At 34.4% G+C, this 27480-nt stretch overlaps 1 protein-coding gene and 1 non-coding gene across 3 annotated transcripts in view; one reads left to right on the forward strand and one right to left on the reverse strand.

Annotated features, from left to right (window-relative positions):
* Window positions 1–2356: 2356 nt before the first annotated feature.
* DLGAP5 (DLG associated protein 5) overlaps window positions 2357–27480 on the reverse strand; it is a 36530-nt gene continuing 11406 nt past the window's right edge. For both annotated transcript variants that reach the window (XM_010982954.3, XM_064485970.1), the window contains exons 5-19: window positions 26594–26675; window positions 26381–26500; window positions 25595–25665; window positions 23632–23906; window positions 22788–22912; window positions 22157–22283; window positions 20059–20144; window positions 19146–19306; window positions 14477–14569; window positions 11394–11613; window positions 8791–8971; window positions 6959–7019; window positions 5900–6143; window positions 4995–5044; window positions 2357–2889 (exon numbers count right to left, since the gene is read on the reverse strand). In XM_010982954.3, the coding sequence (XP_010981256.1) occupies window positions 2749–2889; window positions 4995–5044; window positions 5900–6143; window positions 6959–7019; window positions 8791–8971; window positions 11394–11613; window positions 14477–14569; window positions 19146–19306; window positions 20059–20144; window positions 22157–22283; window positions 22788–22912; window positions 23632–23906; window positions 25595–25665; window positions 26381–26500; window positions 26594–26675 (2037 nt within the window). In that variant the 3' untranslated portion in view covers window positions 2357–2748. The remainder of the gene's footprint in view (window positions 2890–4994; window positions 5045–5899; window positions 6144–6958; window positions 7020–8790; window positions 8972–11393; window positions 11614–14476; window positions 14570–19145; window positions 19307–20058; window positions 20145–22156; window positions 22284–22787; window positions 22913–23631; window positions 23907–25594; window positions 25666–26380; window positions 26501–26593; window positions 26676–27480) is intronic.
* Window positions 17677–17750, forward strand: TRNAI-AAU (transfer RNA isoleucine (anticodon AAU)). The gene has a single exon. It is a non-coding gene; the product is annotated as a tRNA-Ile (tRNA).

The raw sequence follows: 27480 nt of genomic DNA on the forward strand, positions 1-27480 counted from the left end.
TGTCAACATTCTCATGTATGCATTTCTGCCCTTCCTCATCGCCAGCAAAGCCAAAGATTAATAAAATTTCAAAACTAGGATGTGCTCACATCACTTTATTTTATAAAAGATCGTAATATTATTTGATCTGTTATTGTTTCTACAATACCATCTTCTCAAATACTCTGTTGTCACAGGTTGGGTTCCCCAGGAAGCAAAGAGATTAGAATGCAAGAGGTTTATAAGGGAGTCCCCTTTCTTTCAACAGCTGCGGAGATGAGAAGGCACGTGGCTAGGAGGGAGAAGCCAAGCATCCCTGCCTCAGCCTACCCTACAGGGGTTGGATGATCCTGGGATGATCCCCTAGAGCTGTCCAGAGAGCGACAGACCTTCATATCCTCACTTCGGTCCATGAATACAGGCCAGCAGGGAAACAGAATGATCTGTTTGGGTGAAGTGGCTTTGTTCACCGGAGACAGTTCTCACACAGGATGATTCCCGAGGGCTGTCTGCTAGTAGCGCATGCAACAACTAAAGAAGTAAGTCCTTCAGCTCTAAAGGGGGATGTGAACAGCACATCATGGCTTATTTCAAAAAGTATGTTAATTCCTGATTCTAACATTCAGATCTTGACTGTTCTACTCCAATGATTAAGTAAAAGAAAATAATAAGCTACGGAGAAAAGAGGGAACTTGGTTTACTCAAGATTACTTAAATCCTCTGAGTCTTGGTTCCCTTGTCTATAAAATAGGCAGTATAATACATCTTTTGTAAGGTTACTGTGACCATTGAATAAATTCTACAGCCAAGGGGTTGCCATATAGTAGGTCCTCAATACATGGAAATTCCATTTTTTCATTTTTGGAAAGGTTCTTGTTCTACCAAAGCAGTTTTCTTTCATTTTGTCTTCAAAGATTTTCTGAATACCTCGTAACTCTAGAGTCCAACAGCCCAAGGACCCTCTATCTAGTTGTAGGGCTCACTAATGCCTGCCTACCCAACTCATTCCATTTCCTAATAGTCCTGGTTTTATCCAGGTATTAATCCCAGATAAAATAGGGAACTCTTTTTAGTTTAAGCAAATCCCCTGCTGAGCTGCAGATGGAGACGCAGCATTAGTTGGCCTAACCAGACTAAATGGAAGGACATAGCTCTGTTTACCATCAGTAGCCATCTCATGACCCCAAAAGGACCCAGCCTTAGAGAAACCAACGCCAAGGATGATGGAATGAACTATGAACAGATGTTCGATCTTGATGCCATCATTGAGCTGCTAATTGTAAAGTACCTGAAATCACCCTGACAACTTGTGAGATAATAAATTTTTATTGTTAAGCCAATTTGAATTAATTTTACAATACTTAACAGCCAAAAGCTTTCTAAATGATTCAATAGTACATCTTACTAAAACCTACCAAAAAAATCTTGTTTACTGACATTTTTCTAGTCTCATCTACTTTATCCTTACAGGCAAATATTATTTTATTGTTATGTTGCATATTGCTTTATATAGATTCTAAGTCTTGGGTTACTCTGTATCAACCTCTTTTACATGTTCATGGCCCTGGGCTCTTAGAAAACCCTAACTTTTACAAAAAATGTTTCTTTATTCTGCATGTATTGCTTGAATTATTCATTATTGAATGGGCTGTTACAGCTGCTTTTAAAGTTTAAGACTAGGCATTCTGAGAATATTCTTCTAAACCAGCACCTCACATAGCCTCCTAACTGCTCACATGGATAATAAATACTTTCCTTCCCACAAGCGTAACATACCTTCGTCTGACAACAAAAGCAGATGTGCTTTCTTTTCTTCTTTGGAAACTGCTACTCTTAATAAAAGATTATCCATAAAGTTGCTGCTTGTTTGGTGAATACCTCCAACACTCACCTCACTTACAGACAGAAATAACCCGACCCAGGTCTGGTTACAAGCCTCAGCTACCATGAGTTGTCCTGGTGCTCCGTTGTTCTGATGACCCTGTCTTAGCTACAATCCTATAGTTAAGAGTTTTACAAAAGAGAAAATATTTCAAACCATTAAGTAATTGATACAATTCTCTTTAAGGGAAGATGACATTTCCTTCAAAGGCCGTCAGTCAGGTAAAGGGGAAAACGAAAAGAAAAAGACAAGGAAAAAGATTCTGACTTCAGAATGCAGAAAGCTTATCTAAAGAAACTCAGTATACCCAGGAAAACACAATATGCAAAGCTGTTCAACATCAACAAATTTAAGAGTTCAAACTAAGAATAAAGTATAAAAGAATACAAGTATGTCTGTCAAAGTTTAATATTATACTTTGATTAAACTGAAGAATTTCATAAGCTCTGAGTAGGTATACTTAACTTTAGGCTTATACATTTTAAACAAGAGAGGCAAGGCACAGTACATTTTTTATTCTGTATGGTTACTATACAAAATATCCCCACTTCCCTTGAGAAACAGTATCAGATCTAAAACACACTTTGATGAACACTGCATACTAAAACATTACAGTCGTCCCCTAGTATGGGAGGCAGGGAGGATTGGTTCCAGGGCCCTCCCGCCCCCACCATGGATACCAAAATTCAAGGATGCTCAAGTCCATTACAGTAGGCCCTCAGTATCCATGTGTTCTGCATACACATATGGAAGGCCGACTATATGACACTATATAAATGGACTGAATAGAAGTGAACACAAATATACATTCTCCAACTTTTCAATATTATAAGAATATATCACAGCATTGATAACATGAAGAAAAATTTCTGGATTTACTTTTAAATTCAAAATTCTTCTGGTTGTTCTCCACTGAGGGGCCTTAGAGGTGAAAAGGTAATCAAGTTACCACCAAAGGAAATATGTCTGGTACGTTCTTGATGTCTCTTCTCCACCTGAGTGAATGTATTACCGCAGTTAAGGCTTGGCTAGAGAATAAATTGAGAGAAGTCACTACAGTAATCATCAAGAATTTCACCAATTAAGTCTTCAACACTGCAAATTAGTAGTAAATTTATTAATAACATAAATTACATTTTTGGTACAAAATAAAATTATTAATAACAATGATTATGCTACTTTTCAGTGGATTTAATCTTAAATATATAATTTTCTTTTTAATTGAAAAGGTATATGATGAATATATGCCTTAAAAGATGATTAGTAGTATGTAAATAGACTTCAGCAATGTACACAGGACAAATAAAACTGAGGCCATATCTTAAGCCACTTATGTAGATTCCACAAATTCTAATCCATATAACTGCACTTAATAGGCCTTTTACTAGTGTGATCCTGCTGGGGTGCTTTTCTTTGCTTGTCCTCAAGCCCTACTTTAGGTTCAAATGATGCTACAGAGCAAAGAATAATGTGAGTCTAAAATAGACAAGTGGACCTATTAAAAAAATTTAAAAATGTAAATTCTAATATTTATAGAAGTAGAAAATCATTCACAGGGAAGCTAAATTATAAGGTACTAGGATTTATCAAGATAATGTATAACTGAAATAATTTTAATCATATTACTAATTCATCAAAAGCAGAATATTATGATTCATTAATTTCCAGACTTACTTATAATATATATTTATAAAAATAAATCATTCAGAGTTCAGATCCAGGAACAAGATTAAATCAGGTTTATATAAATTGGCCCTCATGCTGAAATCCCTCTCCCTCTAGGTCTTAGCCTATGATTAAAGAAGGCTAAAACCAAGAAGGAACAGTGTCTCACTTCATTCTATTCCTGTAACTCACTTCATTCTATTCCTGAGATGCAGGGCAGTCCAGAAGCCTGAACACAAAGAAGGAAACTTTGAAAGATAATAGAAGTCAACATATACAGATATCCTTAAGGAATTAGTGGCTTAGGAAAATCATGCATTAAGTGAAAACAAGGAAGGTTTTATTCATTAATAAAAGCTTTTTCTATCCCAAAAAAGAAAAGGAAAATCAAGCATTTGCCAGGCTTCATGAGGTTAACAAAAATTGTTGCTGTTTGATCCTACATTTGCCTTAATGAATTTTTTGTATTCTGAGATCGAGGATTAGCAAACCAAGGCCATTTTCTGATCCATTTTAGCAATCGGCCTTGGAAAATCTCAAGGTAAGGATGTAAACCAGAGTTGCTGACCCTGGCTACATGTTAGAATTGCCTGATAAAAGTTCCTAATTCAGATCATTGAAATAAAAATATCTGGGAGTAGGGCTGATAACCAATGCTGTAAACACTTAGTAGGCAAGAGAGCACTATTCCATTCATGCCACAGTGCCAGCATCCATGAATATGAATCAGCCAGCTCTGCCTAAAGAGGAATTTATAGTTAATAAGGAAAATAAACTCCTGAAATTATAATATGTTTCAGGCATAAAATATCATTTATTCATATGATACTCTTATAGGAGATTAAATGTGTACACTGTAAGCATTGTGCATCTGTGCCAATATAGAAATTAACATGTGAGAGGCGAGCGCTTTCACAGGAAGGCTTCACAGAAGGGCAAATGTTTAAACTAGATTAAGAGGCAAGAGGGCACCAAAAGTAAAGGCTGGGGAGCTTCTAAATAAAACAGCAGTACATAAATACAGTAATCTAAAAGAATGAGAGTGAAAATAACCAATGATGACTGAAGGTAGTAGGATAGGTATTATCTCTCCAACTGTATGCTTCAAAAGGGTAGAAACTGTTCCTTACGTTTTCCTTGCATCACTTAGAAATAACCAGCATAAACCAAGATACATACTGGGTATTCAAGTAGTCAACCAATTTGTCACAGCAAATTTCATACATAAGTCATGTACAGAATTAAATCTTCAGAGTTTAACACTAAAGCAAACTATGTTTTAAAGTATATAAACAAAAATTTTCCCACTTTGAGAAAAAATGAATAAAAATGGATTTTAGGGTAAATATAAAACAATGACAGGATGTAAATTTTAAACTTTGCACACAAATTGAAAAGTTAGCAATATTCATTTTATAAAACAGACCTAGACTGTAAAGAACTTTTCAAATAAAGTTGGAAAACTTACTGAATCAAGAAGATGGCATTCAGTAGCAAGACTTTTATTATCATACAGTACTGAAAAACAAAAAAGAATAATTTTTAACTTTTTAAGGAATATTCTTGCAGTTAAGGGTTGTTAGAAACGAACAAAGCCTTGAAAGATACAAAAAGTTTCATATGTCAAATAGTAAGAAAAATATGGGTCATCTTGTGCTACAGCATTTTAAAAAATGTAGTTAAATTTCTTTGTAAAATTCTCATCCATAATTTCATTATAAAAAGAACCTTCTAAAATCTCATGCTTGTAATTTAAAGGTACCCAGAAGATGACAGAAGGAGAACATAGCTGGAGTGCATTAAATGTCTGGCCAAGGTTATAAGGTTTATCTGGCCTTAGGCCCCAGAGAGAAGAGCACCATGGAGTAGCAGATGAAAATAGCAGGTGAAACCATCACACATCATATTATGTCAAAAATACAAGAGCCATTTCCTTTTTAAGAACAATTGCAACAAAGTAGGTAGGAAAAGGCATTAGGGAAGAAAAATGGGGTGTTTTGAAGAAAGGTTCAAGGATGTTTGATAGAAAGAAAGAGAACCAAAAAAACTTCAGGAAATTTTTCTAATTCTGAATCTTCACAAACAATGAAGGATCCCAAATAGTTAGGTCTAATGTAAAATGCTACTGACATCCAATGTGGATTCATATCTGCTGTTGATTTTTAACAGGTCTATCTCAAAAGGTTTGGGGGTGGAGAGTAGGGTACTACAACACAAATGAATTCTCATAAGATATTTACTGCATGTATGTATGTAACTTGTCAAACTTCATTCTTGGAAACTATATCCAGAAGTGTTTATAATAATCTATACTTTAGTCCAAGTTCATTTATTTGACAAAGCCTTGTTTAAATATATTAAAATAGACCTTACCTGACTGAGAAATTTTTGTTTCTTCTTCCTGTGAGATGTTATTTTGTGATGGTATATTTTTTTCAGGGCTAATCATCCAAACATCCTGTGCTATAACTGAATTGAGTTCCATTCCTTCTACAACATGTGAAATTTCTTCCTTTTTGTTAGTATTAACATCATCTGCCACTTTCCCAGCAAGGAGAGCCAAACTCATTCTTTCATTGGGTACACAATCTATCTCAGAGTTTTTCTTATTTATATCCTGGAAGTAAAAATGGTTACAACATATGATTACTCAAAATTGAAACAAACAGAAAAGGTCTTACTGCTATTAAAAATAAGACACAACAGAAGGATGACATTCTGAGCACAAGCTAAACATTGTAAATCCTATTATCTTGCTTCTTAAACAATTAGATGAGATATTACAGCAATAATATAACCAAAGGAAAGTTTCTCAGCAAATACTATATTCCAGTTGAGAGACGGCCAAACATTCTATGTGAAGGGCCAAGTAGTACAGTTGACCCTTGAAGAACACAGGTGTGAACTGCGAGGGTCCACTTATCCATGAATTTTTTTCAATAGTAAATACTACACTACTACACCATCTGCAGTTGGTTGAATCTATGGATGCAGAACCTCAGATAACGGAGGATATAAGGAGCGCCAACTCTAAGTTATATGTGGAATTTTGACTGTGCAAAGGGTTGACACTCCAACATCCTCCCACCGTTGTTCAAAAATCAACGATAAGTATTTTAGGCTTTGTGAGCTGAAGAGTTTCTGCCACAAATACTGAATACTCTACCACTGTATCTCGAAAGCAGCCAGATATAATACATAAACAAATGACTATAGCTGTGTTACAATAAAACCTTTTTTACAAAAATAATCTTGACATGAGTTGAAATACAAATTGCACCATGGTCTGAAATGAGTCAAAGGCCTTTGAAACAAGAACTATCATTTTATATGCCTAATTTCCAATGGAAATTCTGGGGGTTATTTATGGAGTTACTTTATATAATGATATAAACTGGACTATCTAATGCACTGGAACAGGATTTAACTTACATGGTCTACTTCAGTTAAAACTTGTAATCCAGGACTCTTAGCATCTTCTACTATGCTGTTCCTAAAAAAGAAAAAAGCAGCATTGTACTCAGGTAATTAAACATATTGCTATCTTCTGACTTGTGTTTTGAGACTATCCTTTATGGGCCAAAGATGGAGCCTCATCCAAAATCAGGCCAGATCCAAACAGATTAGTTTTGAATAATATCTACTGTAGGATGGCCTTACAAACCAAATGCATTTTTTCCCCCAGAAAGCTCACAACAAGCCTGTTACCATGTTGGTCAGTCTACCAGCAATCTTTTGAACCTTAGCCAAATCCAGAACCATATAAGAGGGAAAGTTAGGATAAAGCTGATTTTTGAGGGATTGAAGCAGCACCTCAACTATTGTATAGCTGGAGTTAGTTAAATTTACTTGTTAGCTGTAGCATAATGTATTCTAATTCTGAAGTTCTTAACTTGCATTTTATTAGAATCATCTCTCTCAACCTCTTGGAGTCATTTGTTAAGAAAAATATACTGTTTTTCTAGTTTTCAGCTTCACTTTGCCTTCATTATATAAAGTTATTTATTTGTAAGATGCTCTTTCAGAACTACTTTTGGGAATTAAGTAAAAATAAAATTTTTCAAGGGTACTTGTAATATCATTCAAATACAATTTTGGATTTTTTAAGTACAAGATAGTTTACTGCAGGACATACAAAGTAAAGTAACTTACATTTAAGAAATGACAATAAATTGGTAATTTATAATCCACAGATTTCTTAAACATTTAAAATATTTTAGTCCTCACAAAGGCTAAATATACTTTGGTTTATACTAAAAACTAGAAATTTTAAAACTTGTTCCCTGAAATACCTAAGAACAAAAATTTTCATTTGTTTCCCTTATTTCAATTCATAAGGTATTCTATATTTTTTGACAGTCTTGTTTGCTGCAGTGGCTGAGTATTTAACGCTGTCTCATCTTCAGATTAATAATAAATCTAATAGTCCTCTCTTGGCTCCAGATTACAACTTTACTTTCCACTTAAAGTACCTTTTTCCTGTCATATTTATGTTCCATGAACAAGGACTGTACAGGTAATTTTGATGTATCTCTGCAGAGGGCAGTATTATGTAGCAGAAAGAATGCAGGCAACATCTAATTTACTAATTGTAAACTGAATTTGGGTAAGTTACTAACTTTGCAAGTTTTCTCATTTTTGAAAATGGCGATCTAGAACCTCACATGGTTGTTTTGAAAATTAAATGAGATAATATGATAGGAATCTAGAACCACATCTAGCCCATAATAATTGTTCAAGACATACTAGCTCCCCCTTCTCTCTGCTCTGCCATCTGTCAAATCCGCAGTCCTAAGGTGCTTTCTATAAGGGCTGGTACAAAAGTGCCTAACTCTCAATGACCCTGCAGGGAAGTATCAGCACTGTTTTCTAGGTGATAAAACTGAAGCTAAATGAGCTAATTAAACTTGTGCCAAAGCTAGCATATCATACAGCTGGTTTTGAGCTCGAATCTGTCAATCACCATAGTTGCAGGCTGTTTAGCACCAGAGGACACTATTTTGCTTCCTTTCTTCTTAATTCTGCAGAATTTACTTTGCGCACCTAAATATGACCATTTACCAATCTGAAATTTTAAGCCTTCATTTCCTCATATATAAACATAAGTACTGCCTATTTGTTATAGGGTCACGGTGAAATTTAATTAATATGTATCTTGCATATTGAATCAGGTTAACAATCTGGAATGGTATTTAATGTCTGCATCTATTAAGTTCTTAGTAATAACACATTAAAGAAATACATTTTTTTAAAAAATTAAATACCTGTTTTCAGAAATATTTGAAATCAAAGTCTTTTCAACATGTTCACTTTTGGTACTCTGAGGATCAGGATTCTCTGGTGCAGTTTGTCTTAGAAGGCCCATCTCAGGCCTGCTCTCAGACATAGCTTTGCTGACAGAATTAGGTGTTCTAAGTCTTTGAGAAAGACATTCAGAAGAAAGCCCTAGAAGATGAGAAAAATCATCTCAATATCAAAAAGCTCTTTCATTCATTTTTCACTATAAATAGGAAGACAGTGCAAATTCTTCCTATTCCCCTACCAACTAGCCTCTTTCTCTATAAAATAATGTCTGTTAAAGTCAAGACTTCCAGTTAAAGACAGTCCTGAACACACACATGAAACTTCTTGACATCCCACTACTATAAACAGTAACGGAGATAATCTTTAAAGGTAGAACGTTATAAGGACAAAACATCTTCTTTTTTTAAGTGCAGTGATTTTTAAAAATTTGAAATATAATTTTCAAGGACAAAGGAAACTAAAGAAGAGATAACAATAACCAGAAAAATTTTAAAGCATAATGTGAATGAGTGAGTGGGGTATTACTTAGTAGACCCAGAAAAACAAATCCCAAACCATCAATCAGGAAAGATGAGAATCAACCTAGTTTATACCACAACATTCCTCAAAAGAATTGGTGGCCTCACGTATCTCTAGAAGCAGAGATAAAAATGAAGCTAAAAATGGGAAGATTAGTTCAAAGTCAATTTAAAGACCAATGAGAGCACAAATTCCTTTCCTCATTCTGCTCAGCTGGGCAACTGTCAACAACTCCCTCCCACCACCAAAATCAGAAAACTAGAGGCTGATTGCCCAAAAAGGTGAAACAGAGGGTCTCTGGTTTAAGGGGTATCAGGTAAGGTTGAGAGATGGCTTCTATGTGGAAAAAGGGGGAATTAAGAGAGTATTCACAAAAACTGTTGAAACACTCGTTTGCCTCCCTCCTCTATCCCCTGCCCCCAACGTGGCTCCTGAAAGACTGGCAGCCAGAATTATACCCTCCAGGCAGCAGACTGGAAGGATCTTCTCCAGGGAATCTGAATAGCCCATGAAAAAAGACTTAAATACAGTGATGTGTAAGTTCCCAGCTTAATGGTGCAGCTCAATTACTCCACAGTAAAGACCTTATTACCCATGTGCTGCCGTGGGGAGCCCTGCTCTTTCTTAACCATGAGCAGGCAGTGAACCATCATCAGACACCCAAGGAAAGCCTCTAATATGACTGATCAAAATCAAAACCAAACAAATGAAAGTATCTTGGAACAAATACTGACTATCCAGGAAGAACACATAAAAGCTAATGTCCTCAGAAAGATAAGAAAATACACTTATGAAACAAGTACAGAATGTTATAAAATGGAACATTCAAAGAATGAGAAAGAGCTCTGGGAATTAAAAACAAGATAGCCATGAAAGTTGAAGAAATCCAGGAAGTAGAAGAAAATGACAAGCACAGCAAAGAATGAAAAAAAGTCTATATATCAGGAGAAAAATATGTATTTCTAAAAAAAGATCAAAGAGAACCAAGGAGACTAGACCAAAGGAGTAATTCAAGAAAAAAAAAAAGACTACACCTTGCTTAGAGGGAGCCATAAACAACTTAACACTCCAAGCCTCCTTTAAGCACTGAAAGTAGTTGCCTTTAGAAGTGACAAATGGGATGAGAGGGGCTTCCTGGGGACTTCTGTTTTGTAAAAAGCCTCATATAAACTATGTGTTCAATAACTAAAACTCAATTTCAAAAAGATCAATTTTGGCTAAAAGCCTTGATCTCCATAGTCGTAAGTGCCAAGTTGGGTATAAGAAAGGACAGACAGCGATGCGCACATAGTCATGGAAACTACTAGGATCTTTGGGAAGTAGGCAGCAAGGAGCCATGTCATTAGTAGTGAGGCAATTCCTGGGTATCCAGGGAGTGCAGCTGTTTAAAGGAGGCAAACCAAAACCACAGTAGGTATGATACCCAAATTGACAGGGAGGTTAGAACGTACTTGGGGTGATAAATTTACATTTTAATGTAAATATTGAATAACAACTCAAGTTTATTTTCAGAAGACATCCTAGTGGACAAAGTTAAATAACAGGGAAACATTCCTTTACCCAATTGGTGCTTGAAGAAGACGTGGCCCATTTCTCCTTGAAAATAAACACATTAAAGCACTAATAGAAGTGCCTGCCAAGATTTAAGGAACAGATTACTTCAACTATGACCTCTCATTATATGGCTTATAAATAATTTCAGTTAAGGTAAATAAACTCAATCTAATAAAGATAGCTATGAAAAAAAGCTACTGAAAAATATAACCAGAGTTAGAAAATCTTAAGAATTGTTTCCTGAAGTATTAAAAGCTGTTTACACTGGAATATTTTCAATTAGGGAACTGGGACATGTACTACATTTCAAAAAGACCTGAGGAAAAGTTTTAATATAAATGAAAATTTAACCAAAACCACCTTCCATAAGCCATTTCTCAGAAATCATAGAAAGCATATAAATCTTCTGTGAAAACTATTTTTCACTTCTTATATAAGCTCCCATCCAATCTAAATATTTCTTTTCAGTAACCTCAGCAGAAAAACTAACCTGAGAATGACTTAACAGGACTCTCAATTCTGAAAAACCCAGCATCAAACACTACTTTATCCACCTCCCTTGGCATGGCAGAGGCCGCTGCCTCAGCACGTTCTTCCTGCTTCATTCTCTCTCTCAGTGCACTTTTTATGGCAGCGAGGCGATTTCTAGCTGCAATTCTGCCACCATCATCCTGTTTAGGTTTACTTGTTATACTCGAGACAACTTTTTTCTGCAAAGAGAAATTATAATATTTATTAAAGCTACTCATTACTATCTTATTAGAAAAACAAAACACACATAAAATATTTAACACATTCATCATATACTTATCAATCTCCTAGTATCTGCTAAAAATGCTGGGGGTCAAAAAATAAAGAACAAAGGTCCTGCCATCAAGGAGTTCTCAGCTTCACAGTGGAAGAGCTAGACAAGGACACTGAGAAGAATGTCATGTTAGAAATAATTCAATATTTCAGAGGACTGAATTTATCAATTAATCAATCTTCAGAGGCACCAAGAAAGGCTCAGAGGAAGAAGCACCTGAGCTGAAATCACAGCTAGCTGGGCTACAGGATGGGATGAAGAAAGGGCTAGGTAGAGAGAATTAGCATATCTGCAAAACCAGAAGTGAAAGAAAGCACAGAGGAGTTGGCAAGAGATAAGCAGCAGCTAATTATAATCCCTCGCATGTAACCATTTTGAGGAGCTATTTATATAGAGGACAAAGGAATAGAGATTACTGATGATTTTTAATCAGGAGGTTAACATTATCAAATTTGTGTTTTGGAAAGGTCACTCTGGCCAATGGATTAGAGGGTTACAAGCCAGTTAAGGAGACCAGTGCAGTGATACTGGAAAAGATGAAACTGGTTAGATTAAGGAGGGAAAAAAAATGGAAAAAGTGAACATATTGAGGAGATACTGAAGAGAGAGACTTGAGAAGACTTAGTGATCTTCTGGATGTGTGTGGGTGAAGATGGTGAAATACAGAAAGGAAAGGACCAAAGAAGGTTGCCAGGTTTCTATCTTGGACACCTAGTGGGATGCTAATACCATTCTCTGAGACAGGGAAACATCGATGTGTGTGGAGATGATTTCGGTTTGGGATATACTGATTTTAAGGTATACTGTGTCAAGATACATGGAACTAGGACTTGGCAGTAAGTGTGGTTTGAAACACAGATTTAGGAATCTTTGCAAGGTTGGTAAGATTGCACAGGAAGAATATAGAAGGAGAGAAGAAAGTTGAGGTAGGATTTGAGTATTACAAACACTTAAGGGATAAATGGAAAACAGAAACTTGCAAACATGACTGAAGAATGAGTGCAGAGGCAGGAGGAAAATCAGTAGAATAAAATTTTAAGAAGGGGAGAATAGACTGTATTTAATGCTACAGAGGGATTAGATTGTATAATAAAGTGTCTAATAACTACAGTAACTAGTGGATCAGTAACCTTGGTTATAACTGTTTTAGAGGCATAGAGGATGACACTGAATTGCAGTAAGTTGGAAAGGTAAGTGGGAATCAAAAAAGTAAAGATAGTATAGACAACTTTTTTCAGGAAGCTTGTCTGTAGGAAGAAAGAAATGGGAATGGGGAAGGGGAGGTTTAGATAACTAGAGAGAGATGTGGACATCGTAGGTTTAGATTTTTTTTTTTTTTTTAATGTAACAAAGACTCTTAAATATATCTAAAACCTGAAGGAAAAAAAGAGGGAAAGAGAAAACAAGTCTAAGTGACAGAATGAGACATCAATGAACAGGAGGTAGAAGGGAATGGTACCAACGTGTATGTAAAAGATAAGTTTTATTTGTTCGATAATCTTAACAGTAGCCTATAAAATAAAGTAGGAGGAGAGAGACACCTGGTGATAAGGGGCAGAATTACAAGGCCCTGATATACTGATATACAGCCATTATCTGCACCAATGATAGTAATGCTTTCATGACTGAGTACTCAATAAGAAATACACACAGTAGCTTCAAAATGTTCAAGCATCCTCCACTGTTTAGTAGATTTAAATAAAAATTCATTCAATCGATTTTGTTAATGTCCTTAGAGTCCTTGTCATAACAATTAGTAAAATAATTTTATTAAAATGTTCCTTTAACACTGTAAAATATCTTTTTTTAAAAAAAGTTTAGCATAACTCTAACATCTTAAACTCCTAAGGATTCAAAACGGTTTTTATTTGATTACATAGCATAATAAAGTACCAATCTAGAAACCTGATTTTTTATAACCACAGGCATTTTTCTAAAATCTAAAAGGAAAACTGGCAATGCTCTAAGGTGGTTTGAGAAGTAGTTATCTGAACCAAAACCTCTGAGTTTAAAACATTACTAGAAAAAAAAATTCTACAAATAGATAAGAATGGAATCTATTATGATAAAGCAAATTTTATGGAGAAAAGTAACAGGAAATTTTTCAAGATAAAGTATAGGGAAGAAGACACGTTCTAAAGAGCCATTGTTCTACTTTTCTATTTAAGAAATTGTTTCATTTTGAAATATATCACACAAAAGAGACGGCACAGCCTGCTGGATAAGAACAGGGATTCTGGAATGAGAAAGTCTGGCCTGAAACCCAGCTCTACCGTGGGCAAGCAACTTAATCTTCCTGGGCCTTATATTCCTCAACTATAAAAAGCGGATAATAACACCTACCTCAAGAGAATTGCTGAGGATTAAATGATTTAATACATGTAAAGTAATCAGAACAACATGTGGCATATACTAAGCAAAATATAAATTACCTACTTCTACTGTTTATTATTATTATTACCAAAAAATGTATAAATGGGGTTTAAAGAATAAAACAAACACACATATATCCACTATTTAGCAACTCAGAAACTCATGTGGTGCCCCAATCCAATCACATCTCCTATCTTTACTCCCTCCAGAAATAACTACCCTGAATTTGAGCTGATCATTTCTTAATCTATCTTCAAAGACAATCAGGACACTGCAAATAGTGTGTGAAACTTATTTTATAAAATGATGAAAAATCTGAAGCGAAACGTTTTTAAAGCTTGAAAATAAAAACTCACTAAAGTAGAAGAGTCTGTATTAGAAACCCACAGACTTACCCGAAAAACTTTTTTGCTTGTATTGTTATTGTTTTGCCATCCAGATTCCTCAAGTTTGGTCAGATTGTTGAATTTTTGGTTTACGTCTTCTATCTGTTAATAAATAAAGCACAAGTTTATCAGATAAATGCTAACCACAGTAAAATTACAAACAAATAAACTGAAGCTTCAAAAAGAATTGAGAATGGCAACATAAAATTAGGCTCAATCATTCTCAATTTCGTATTCAAGTAAAAAACTCTTATTATGGTAAAATTGTTCACTGTTATCTTTGGTCTTATGAACCTTCAAAATCTACATAGAGTATGCCATATACAAATAACTCTCCTAAATTACTTAAAAAATTTTTTTGACATTTTAAAAATATTTTATTTATTATTGTATTATTTTAATTATCTTATTTTGGGGGGAGGAGGTAATTAGGTTTATTTATTTATAGAGGAGGTACTGAGGATTGAACCCAGGACCTTGTGCATGCTAAGCATGTGCTCTACCACTTGAGCTAAACCCTCCCCCACTAAATTACTTTTGATCACTAAAATGTTTTTGTTTCCTAAATTACAATGTGAACACAATCTCTCTCTCCCTCTCTCTCTTTTACAGTTTACCTAACCATTCCCCTACTGAAGGACATCTTGATTGCTTCCAAGTTTTGGCAATTATGAATAAAGATGCTATAAACATTTGTGTACATGTTTCTGTGTGGACAAACATTTTCAATCATTTGGGTAAATACCAAGAACTGTGATTGCTGGATTGTAAGATAAGAACATGTTTAGTTTTGTAGGAAACTGACAACTGTCTTCCAAAGTGGCTGTACCATTTTACATTCCTGCCAGCAATAAATCAGTTTCTGGTGCTCTACATCCTTACCAGCATTTGGTGTTGTCAGTGGTTTGGATTTTTGCCATTCTAATAGGCATGCAGTGGTATCTCATAATAGGTTTTTTTGGGGGTGGGGGGTGGGGAGCAGTGATAATTAGGTTTGCTTCTCAGTGGAGGTACTGGGGATTGAACCCAGGACCTCGTGCATGCTAAGCACGTACTCTACCACTGAGCTATACTCTCCCCTCATCTCATTGCAATTTTAATTCGCAAATCCTTAATAATGTACAATATCGAGCTTTATCTTTTCATATGCTTCCTTGCCATCTGTATCTATATGAATAGATCTATATATGCCATCTATATCATCTTTGGCAAAGTGTCTGTTCAGGTCTTTTTTCCATTTTAAAATCAGATTGTTTTAAGGGTTCTTTGTATATTTTGGAAACAGTTCTTTATCAGATATATATTTTTGCAAATATTTTCTCCCAGTTTGTGGCTTGCCTTCTCATTCTCTTGATACAATCTCATTTTGAAAGATTCAAATAATATCCCCATCCTTCTAGTATTTCCAATCTCCTCCAAGAGGTAACCAGTGTTAACAGTTTGGTAAACTTTATTTAAGTCCCCTTATAATGCATTTATACTCATATGTACTCTCAATCTCTCTCAAAAAAACTTAAATGTCAGAAAGACTGAGGATTACATTTGTGCTCAACTGATTCCTAATAAGGTGCCACTGCAATTCAATGAGGAAAGGACAGCCTTTTCAACAAACAGAACTGGGAAGATTGGTTATCCACAAGAAAAAAGATGAATTTAGACACCTACACAATACACAAAAATGAACTCTAAATGGATCATAGCTCTAACTGTAAGAGCTAAAACTATAACACTTTTAGAAGAAAACATAAAGAGAAAATCTTTGGGATCTGTGGTTAGGCAAAAAGGGTTCTTAGACATAATCACAAAATAAAGGAAAAAATCAATAAACTGAACTTCATCTAAAAAAAAAATGTTTGCACCTCAAAAGACATTAAGAAAATCAAGACAAGCTACAAACTGGGAGAAAATATTTGCAAATAACACTTCTGATAAAGGACTTGTATCCAGGATATACAAAAAATACTTATAACTCAACAACAAAAAAGCAAACCCGATTTAAAAATGGGCAAAAGATCTGACTAGGCATTTTGCCAAGAGACATTATAAATGGCTAATTTGCACATGAGAAGATGGTTAACATTACGCATTAGAGAAATACAAATCAAAACTAGAATGAGACACTTCATACCCAGTGGGATGGCTATACTAAAAAAGACAGACAATAGCAAGTATGGATGTGGGAAATTGTTACACACACGCTGGTGGGAACCTAAAATGGTGTAATCACTTTGGAAAAGTTTGGCAGTTTCTTAAAAAGTTAAACATAAATTTTCCATATGTTCCAGCAATATATAGGTATCTACCCTGGAGAAATGAAAATACATGTTCACATTAATATTCTACATGAATATTCATAAAAGATAATTCATAATTACCAAAGAGTAGAAACAATCTAAATGTCCATCAATTGGTAATTAAAGTACAGATACAAACTACAACATCACTTCAAAAACAACATGCTAAATGAAAGAAGCCGCATACAAAAGACTATTTAATGTATTATTTTCACTTTACATGAAATATCCAGAAATGGCAAATCTACAAAGACAGCAAGAAGATTAATGGTCGCTTGGGACTAGAAGTGGGAATGACTTGCAAATGGGCAGGAAGGATCTTTTTGTGGTGGTAGAAATGTTCTAAATTTAGATTATGGCGATGGTTGTACAAGTCTGTAAATTTACTGAAAATCATCAAATTATACACTTAAAATGGGCAAATTTTGTGATATGTAGGTTATACTTCAGTACAACTCTTTATTCATTCATTCATTCATTCATTCATTTATTTATTTATTTAGTACAACTCTTTAAAAAGATAAAAAAGCCCCCAGCAGCCAATGTGAAAAGGCTCCTACTGTCCAAAGGTGAGAAATGAACATCAATAAAGATAGTAACTAAAAACAATGAAAACAAATATCTTTAAAGCTATAAATTAATGATACTAAGAAACACAAAATCAATTGATTACCATTGAAAGATACTAGTGAATCAACTCTACAATATGAAAACTGGTAAATATATAAAAACTGATCATAAAGCAATGCTTACATTATTATAACTACATAAACACTATTCACATCTGAGCCATATAGCTATTGAGATGATTATGTTTTGTTACAGTTTCTCTAGACTTGATAATTATTTTGCTTTTTGCTTGCTTAGTTGTTCATGTGTGTATCATCAATTCACTCTAAACTCTTCACAGTTGGGGGAGGGTATAGCTCAAGTGGTAGAGCACATGCTCAATATGCATGAGGTCCTGAGTTCAATCCTCAGCACCTCCTCTAAAAATAAAGAAACCTAATTATCTCCCCCCTACAAAAAACAAATTACAAAAAAACAAAAAAACAACTCTTCACAGTAAGTATAAATCTCCTCTTAACACAATTTAATAAACAAACCAGGTATTTTACTCCATTCAGCTTTCCAGAGACAGATCTAGCAGATCCCTTGAGCCCCCTGCTCTGATGGGAACTACTACTTCCTAAGCGTGCTGCACACCTTCTTGGCTCCCCATGGCCTCAATTCTCTTGGCCCCTTTCTGGGAATCATTCCTATCTCCTCCCTCATTTCTGGCTTACTCCCTCATTTTTGCGAGGTACTTTCTCAGTTTCCTCAGAAAGAGGGCTTGGAAAGTAAAATTTGAGACTGTGTGTCTCTGGAAAATGCCTTTCCACCATTACATTACATTGGTTGCTACAGAACTCCAGGTTGGAGGTTATTTCCCTGCTTTGTTCTCCCAGCTTTAAATGTCGCAGTTGAGAAATCCAAGGCTATTCTGATTCTTGACCCTTTGTATGAAACTTGATTTCTCTCTGGAAGCATCTAGAGTTTTTTCTTCACCCCAAGAGTTGTTATACTTAATGACGGGCATTAGTGTGGGTCTACTCTGTTCACAGAGCAAGGCACTCAGTAGGCTCTCTCAATCTGGAATTCATGTCCTCCAGTTCTGGGGAAAATTTTTACACCATTTTATTGATCATTTCCTTTCTATTTTTTCTGTACTCTTTTTCTGGAATTCCTATTATTTGGATACTATACTTCCTAGATTGGTCTACTTCCTCCATCCAAATAGCTTTCTTATGTTTGCTTTGACTTCTTTCTTTCAGGTTTGAGGCTTTCTTGAAATGTCTAATAGTTGTGGCCATAGGTTCCTAAAATAGTACTTTATATGCTTATTTCTAAAATATGCTCAAAAATCTAGAAAGTGTCATCTCCTCCCATGCCTTATTGATCTTCATGATTCCCTCTCTCACAGCACTTTTTACATGAGATCGGAATTATATGTTGTGACTAGCCCACTGCTCAAACTACAAACTCCTCTGGTAGAGAGAATGTGCCTGAATAATGCCTGGCACACAGTGAGAACTCAGTAACTACTAGATGAACTGAACTACTAAAGATTAGATTTACTATTTTTCTCACATGTAGAATCATTATAGATTATTCAACAGTTGAATATAATCTCAATTTCCAACCCAAATAGAAATTATACTGACAATATGGGGAAGGAGAAGAAATCAGCCATCAAATTTAGACAATGCTTTACAGTTTATAAAGGTGCTAATATCTCATTTAATATTACAGGTACATAAGCAGCTATTATTAACCCTTTCATACTACTGTTAGCTCATTTTCCAAAAAAGCAGACTCAAAGTTCAAAATACTTGATCACTTACCTGAAAACTAACCATATCCCAAAATCCATCCAGATCTGTACAGGTAGTCTCCTTTTCACCTTGTTTATATTCACAATTGTCCACCAGTCCTTCAAACTGTTTGAACCTTTCTTTCATAAGGAGTCTTGTTTGACCAACTGCTGTGCGAATAAGATCTTTAGCTAAAGGAAATACAAGGTTTTTAAAAGTTAAAGGACATTTTAAATAGGACCTTTACTGCAAGCCAACCAGCTGACAAGACCACCTCATTCCAAATATTCTAGGGCTTACAGAATCAAATTCTTACCTTAAAGCAAAGCAAAGAATATCTACTACAAAACTTTGTCATACAAATACTGAGCATTTACTATCCTCTTCAATTCCTGCTAAAAATTAGCATACACATACTTATTGCTATACAATAAACAGCATTCTACCTCTCCTGGCATTTTATAAGAATTCAACCTCAAACAACTCACTGCACATCAGTATCTAAGGACTTCAAGCTGACAGCATGCAAATGATCTTTTCTAAACAGCTTTCCTGAATAGGTAAGATTAAGGAACTTTTCAGAGAATTTGTTCCATACTGATTTAGGTAATTTTCGTTCACAAAATTTTGTATAATCAAACAATACTAGATACAGATGTCATTCACAAAGTCAGTAAAAAAAAAAAAAAATCTAACAATAAAATAGGCAAATGTCTAACTCTCAGGAATGACATTCAATATTCTAACTACTTTGATCTTTTAAATTAGGTACAATTTTAGCACAGAGATACTAGTGAACATATGTGATACAAAAAATTCTTGGTATTTTGAATAACAATGAAACCATAAAGTTGGACAACATTAGATTTTTATATTTCAAATAAATGTAGCTATATTAAAACAAATAAAGCTAAGACATAAACAAATAGAAATGTTCCCTCACCATCATCTGGAATGTCCAATTCAAGCTTCCTATCCCATTCAAGGCAGTATGAAGTTAGCTTCTCAGTTTCTGACTGGAGAATATTTCTAAAATTATGACATACATTTCAGTTTTACAAATGTTTCTTACACTAATATTCAAGTATTAGCATTATGACACAATATTAATTTCCCAGAGCTGACGTTTACTTACTTTATGAATTGTGATGTTAAAATCCATAAATACAACTTGATACTCTATGTATGTCAATCCTTCCACACCTAAAACTTATGTAGATGGTTAATGCCAAGAGCCCATTTTTCAAGCTAGTAGTTCTAGTTTTTTCTGTTTTTATTTTTCAGTGGCTGAGCAGAAACAATCAGGCATTCCTTAGTTCTGTTATTAGTTCTCTGTTACTGTCCATGAACTAAGACCAACTCAACTGCCAAGAGTAAGCTAAAGCTTAAAAACTGTAAATCTCAAATTACAGTGACAGGACCTTAGAGATTCTATTCGGCTTTGCTTGTCCAAATGCAGTGGTTCTCAACTGGGGTCAATTTTTCCTTTTAGGAGACATTTGACAATGTCTAGAAGTATTTTTGATTGTCATGAACTAGAGAGCTACTGGCCAGGGATGCTATAAAACATCCTGCAATGCAGGGAATGCATCCCACAACAAGAATTATCCAGGCTAAGGTGTCAACGGTGGCAAGATTAAAAAACCCTGGCCTAAGGTAAATTAAATCTGTTTCTTTATAAAAGCATCCAAGCAGGAGAAACTGAGGATAGCTTTTGTTTCTTAGAAGGAAAATTTAGCTGTTTATATCCAGTGGCAACAGAGAACAACTTAATTAATGAGAAAGGAGACCTGGCTTAGAGCTGACATGACTTAGTTGGTTAAATAGCTTATCATCTTAATGTCTCAGTTGAACAACACAATGGACTAGCTAATCTCTAAAAGACCTTAGAATTCTAAAATTTTATGCTCTAAAAATAAGTGAAGTGGCTCCCAAACATATAAAGAGACTCATTTATAATAGAGTGAATGATATTAAAACTAGAATACTTCTTATCTATTTGATAGGCAAAGCTCAAAATTTGTTAATATTGTATTGGAAAAAGTATGGGAATTTTCTTGCTACATTCACTCAAATAATAGAATAAAATCATTTTCTGTGTGATGTGGAATGTTGAGACCTTTCTCCAAGCGTAGGCCTCTGGTATGTTTCCAAGGCATTCAGGTGACATGTTGAGGTTCCCCAAACAAGATACTAATTTTCTCTTCACAGTTGGAGAGACGAAATCCTATCTCATGATTTGGTGGGCCAAAGAGCTTCCTATCATCTCCCACTATCCTCCTTTTAGAAAATAAACTTTAATTTGGTTTCTTTGTGGGGAAAAAAAGGTATAATGAAATTGGAACTCCTGTACCTTGCTGGAGGGAATGTAAACTGAGGTCCTTATATATATGTATTTGTACATAAGAGAACTGAAAAGTATTTAAGGTTGTTCTTTGCAGCCTTGATTGTGATAGTAATAGACTGGAACCAATGTAAATAACCAGCAACAGGGACTATTAAGTAAATTATGGTACATTCATATAATTGGATACTATGTTACCATTAAAACACACACACACACACACACACACACACACACACACACACACACACACACACACACAAACATGAGAAAGCTTTTGATGCACAAAATGGAATGTCTGCTACATTTAATATTAAATGAAAACAGAACAGTATGCTATTGTTTATATATAAAAAAGATATGTTTATGTTAGTCTACATATGCATTATCTACCTCTGGAAATATTCACAGGAAATAAGTAACACTTGTCTCTATGGAAGGTTCGAACCATGGGCATGGGAGACAGAGTTGGGAAAAAGATTTTTCACTTGTATCTTTTCTACCTTTTGAATTACAAACCACATGAATGTACTCGTTACTGAAAAAAATTATTGAAATTTAAAAGACAAATGAAAATTACCAAAATTCAGTTTTCCCCTAATTCATCTATTAAATTCAGGATAAAAATAATTTAATTTTGGTTTTAAATGTCTAGACATTACTATAAAATTCTTACACTAGGAACAAATGGACAAACCTGAAATATGGCACATCATGTTGTGGCTGAGATAGCGGAACTTCATTTATTTCAAGTGATGGGACTTCTTTTATTGAAAGATCATTTGAATTTTTGTTAGTAGTTTCATTTTTATTCAAGACATGTTCTGTAGATTAAAGAAAAATTAATATAAATTTCAAAGCAGCAACTCATAAAATGATACACCCATAAAAAGACAAATTTTTTAAAATCCTTCCATTTTCTTCAATGTTGAATTTTTTTTTTTAATTTTGGTGGGGAGGTAGTTAGGTTTATTTATTTATTTGTTTGTTTTAATGGAGGTACTGGGTATTGAACCCAGTACCTTGTGCATGGTAAGCACACACTTCAATGTTGAATTTAAAAATTTTATTTCTGCCTCAATGATTTCATTCACCACATATCCTCTAAAGATTTATCTCTTCAAATTTACATTTATTTCCCCCTATCTTCTCAGTCTGTATTTCTCACTCCAACTCTCTCTCTCTGTCCAGATGTCTTTCCCCACACTTTCCCATCTCTCCTGACCCTGAGATCACATCCTTGAACTATATGGTGAAAACAGCTCTAAACAAATGTCTAATAAATCATAATCCAGAAAAGCAACTAAAAATTAATTAAAATACAATACCTTTATTCCAAACTGTTAGAGAACCCAAAGGACACTGTAATTTACTTGAATCTTGATGTGCTGTCTTGGCAGAGTAAGTTTTACATTTCTGTGCAAGGATTTCTTTTGTTGCTTGAGTCTTATCACTGAAAACAAGAGAAAAATATACTTCATGAAACATAAGCCTCATACATCTAATTGAAGGATTTCAAAATGATGTTGCTTTTTAAAAACCTGGGATAAAATAGAAATATGGTCCTATTTTTAAAAAACTTGTCTATTCTGGAGGGGAAAAATTTTAAACACTTATAGTGGGAATGTCCATCTTTACTAATTACAATGAGCTCCAAATATTTTGAAGATCTCTTCATGGAACATAAGCACTTGGTAGTCTTGGATGCTGCTGGGCAGTTCTGGTGAATTTGCTGCCAGCCAGTCTCTACATAACAACCTTGATGTTTCTTTTAAAGATTCCAACTGAATTTTACCCCCTACTTTGCAAGTTGAGTATTTTTGTCTAAAGTAATAAAACACAAACAACAAAACCCCAAACCACTTCTGAGCTACAGAATTATAGCAATTTCTTCCTTCTAAAATTCTAAGTGTTATAGTAAAGTCAATTATTAAAAGAAAAAAGTGTACTGTGAAAATAATGGTCATAACAATATATAGGAAGTATCAAAACTGTCTAATACATTACTGTAGACTCCTGAAGAATTTTTTTTAAAAGATCAATTTTTCATGATTTATAATTAACATACTTACTGACTAAATACTAACTTTTAAAAAAAGCACAGAAGAAATCTAAGAAAGACATTTGTTAAACATCTTAGCAAGGATTTCATTATTAACGTTAAATTCTTACACTTCAGTGTTTAAAGGGGTCCAGGTATAACTGGGTGTCAAAAAAGCACTGGCACTTCTGGGGGTCATAGGTGTTACTTGATAGGTCTTCAGACCATCTAGTGGCTGAAACATAAAATCTTTAGGTGCAAAGGAATTTTTTCCTTTCATTTTTGCAGTATTTGTCTTAGGTAAGTTTTCCATTTTTGATAAGACACCATTTGGATCCATTCCATTTGTTGCACTGGTTTGTGAATCCAAAGTATTTTCTTCACTATCAGCTTTAAAAGAAATGACCTAGATGTGAGGAAACAAAATAGAGTAAGAATTTCTCTTCTGGGGATATATTCAACCAATTTTTACAAGCCTGAAAATATGAAAGTTAAGATATGTGTCCCACATACATATTTTAAGAGAGAAAAACAAAACAATTAAATGTAAATTTGGAATCAGAAGACCAGTTAACTAAACCATTGTTATGATCCAGAGAGAGAGAGAGAGAAAATCCTCATTAAAAGGACTAAATAATAGGTTTTAGGTATTGCAGCAAATTAAAATACATGAAAACTAAGGTGGAAAAATTACCCATCTAACAAATACTTATCTTTTTATTTAAATTATGTTGATAATTACAATGGTTTCAGAATCAGAAATCCAATGTTTATTGGATGACTATAATTGTCAAGGACCAAATCCTTTTTTTAAAATAACTTTGATTATAAACAACCTTATTATAAGAGCAAAAACATTTTTCAATGTGACATAGTAAGATTAGCCATATAAAATGTGAAGCTTATTTTCTTTTCCAAGTCAATTTAATTGTTATTTGGTTTTTAAATTGAGATATAAGTGACATATAACATTATATTAGTTTCAGGTGTACAATACAATGATTTGATATTTGTATATATTGCAAAATGATCTAGACAATAAGTCTAATGAACATCTGTCACCACATATAGTTACAATTTTTTTTCTTATGATGAGTACTCTTACGACCTACCCTCTTAGCAACTTTCAAATATACATAAAATACATTACTATTACCCATAGTCACCATGCTGTACATTACATACCCAAGACTTGTAACTGGAAATTTGTACCTTTTAACTACTTTCACCCATTTCACCCATCCATATAAATTTTCTTTTTAGAGGTTTTGATGTTTCTGATTTTTAATGAGATATGAACTTAACTCAGAGTGTTTCAACCTGGACAAGAATTTAAGAGTAACATTGTCCCTGAGGCCAGCGTGACGGTGCAAGTAAAAGCAAGTGATAATCCTTAAGGAGAAAATTAATCTCAAGGGAGGAGCTATGTGCTCCAGCTGCTTATCTGTGAAACTTCACCCTAAATTGCCTTCCTTGGAAGATCTATGTTTTATTTTTAGTTAAGAATCTAGCCATGTTTCTTACATGGCCTAAGTGTTAAGGAATTGTAGCATGGATTATAAACCAAGGCATTGAGTCCTCAAAATGGTGGCTCTTTTTTGAAGACTCTGCCAGGCACTATGCCAGATGCTATCAGAAACGTTAGGTTATTTAATTCTTAAAACTACTCTATGTGGGTATTACATGTTGGAGATGGGAAAACAAACTTGTAACTTGCTCCACGTTATACAGCTAATTGGAAGCAGAGACAATATTCAAACTCAGGCCTGACTGAATCCAAAGTCAATGCATGCCACTCTACTCCATCCTATCTCTTAGCTTGTTATCATATGAAGGTTTCTGTCAGCTGTGTTTTTATCATTTTTCTCTCTTTTCTGTTAACCAAATTACGCTTTCTCTACTTATAAAACTCTGAAGAGAAGATACCTGGAAAACAACAGTAAATCCTCCTGATGCTTCTTTATGGTTCAAGAGTTTGTTAACATGCATGTAGGTTAACGTCTTAAAGCAGTTCTATATGCACAATTTCAACTTCATGAAAGTAACAATGAGATTTTCAGAGTATCAAGAAATAAACAGATGTTTATACTCTACCTTGTCAGGTTTTGTTTCTATCTTTTTGGCAGATCTTCCTTGATTTGGTGCCTTTCTTTCTGCTTCATTACCTAAAATAAAATAAGACATCTTTTGTGACTGGGTAGAAAATGCTGCATTAAAAGTACTAGGTAACTTGGGAAAGGAAAATAGGCAATAGGAATGTATGTCTTAAAAGATTTTATGATTAAAGTTCACATTATAAAATAGGATAAAATAGATGAAATTTCCTGCCAACTATAGGTCATTTGTTTTCAAAACAAAATAAAAGGTGTTAAGGTATTTTACATTTTGCCTCTGAATATCAAATACATATTTATTATAGAAAATTTTTAAAAAGCACAAAAGCAAGAACAATCAAAAATTTCACTGAAGCTTACATTACTCAGTAGTAATCACTGTTGACACTTCAGGGTATGTTTTTCCAGTTTTCTCCCATAATCATATTCACATATATATTTTAGAATTTTGATCATACTCTTCAGAGTTTGACCTGTTTATCTTTGCCCACTTAATATCATTAACAATGTCATTAAGCCAATAGACAGATGGACTGTAATTTATCTAGGCCATTCATTTTTCACTTTGAAGCACTGCTTACATGGGTACTTCAGTGTTTGAGCACCCACTATGTGCTAATGGGATATTGGGAGCATAGAACCTATGGAATCTCCCATTTTCTCCTCCTCTACTCAGAGAAGTACATGATGATTTTAAAAGTGAACACAAAGAACCTCAAGGACCAAAACATTCTAGTTCAGTCACTGGTCAAGAAATCCTTCTTACCATTAGTAGCTCTTGTCACTGGCTTTCTCGCTGTAGTAGATGAGACTGTTCTGGCCATCTGCTTTGCTGCCTGAGTAGCTGATCGAGTCATTCTCACCAATGGCATTACAGGCTGTACAGCTGTGGGAAAAATAATAAAATCAAATGCTTTTGGTAATTTTAAATTATTGTTGTGGCAACATCAGAGTTTATGGTAACCACTTATACTTTTACCTTTTTTCTCTTTGTCCAACACTTTCTTTTCAGTTTGTCTTTGACCAGCTCGGATTGCTCGAACATCACTCTCATTATCAATCTATTTAAAAGATTAGGTGCTATGTGATTATGTGCATAATAAATCAAACCACATTTTTTATGTGTAATCTGATCCCGCAACTGAACTCTATTGTAAATGACCCAGTAAAAAATCCACTACCCCAAAGAAAAGATGAAGAAACCAGTATTCCATTATATAAACTTTCTTAGAAGCTTTTTTGGAATCTTAGAATTTAGAAAATGCTAATAACCTAAACTATTAAAAATAACTGACTATAATCTACTGAGACTCTTTAAACATACCAAGCATGTTTTCAATTCAAGGCCTTTGAATTCTGTCTAGAAAATTCTTCTACTGGATAGAAAGCTTTTTCCCACAGTTCATTTCTTTATATCCTTAGAGACTTCATTCAAAATGCTACCACCGCAGCACGGTCTGACCAAAATTCCACCCTACACCTACTTCAAAACTCCCCATCTCCCTTCTTTTTTTTTTCACTCTCTCCCATAATGCTTAATACTTTTGACCATCTGACACACTATGTCATTCTTTTTTTAGCACTTATCTCACAAGTAAGCTCCTTGAAAACAGGGAATTTTGTTGTTTACTATTCTATCCTAGAGCCTAGATAACATGGTAGTGACTCAAAATTCACTGAATATGTGAAACTTAGCTTCCTCTCCTGACAAAGAGGCATACTATTTCCCTCCTTGCCCACTTCACTTTATCTTAGTAACCCTTCTAATAACTTTATCCATAATGGAGCTTTGAAGACTCAGGAAGTTCGTAACACCTACCCTATGTGCTCTATATCCCTATCTGCACTTCATGGTGAACGGAGTTA

Source organism: Camelus dromedarius, chromosome 5 (genome assembly GCF_036321535.1).
Source record: "Camelus dromedarius isolate mCamDro1 chromosome 5, mCamDro1.pat, whole genome shotgun sequence".
NCBI classification, from domain to species: Eukaryota; Metazoa; Chordata; class Mammalia; order Artiodactyla; family Camelidae; genus Camelus; species Camelus dromedarius.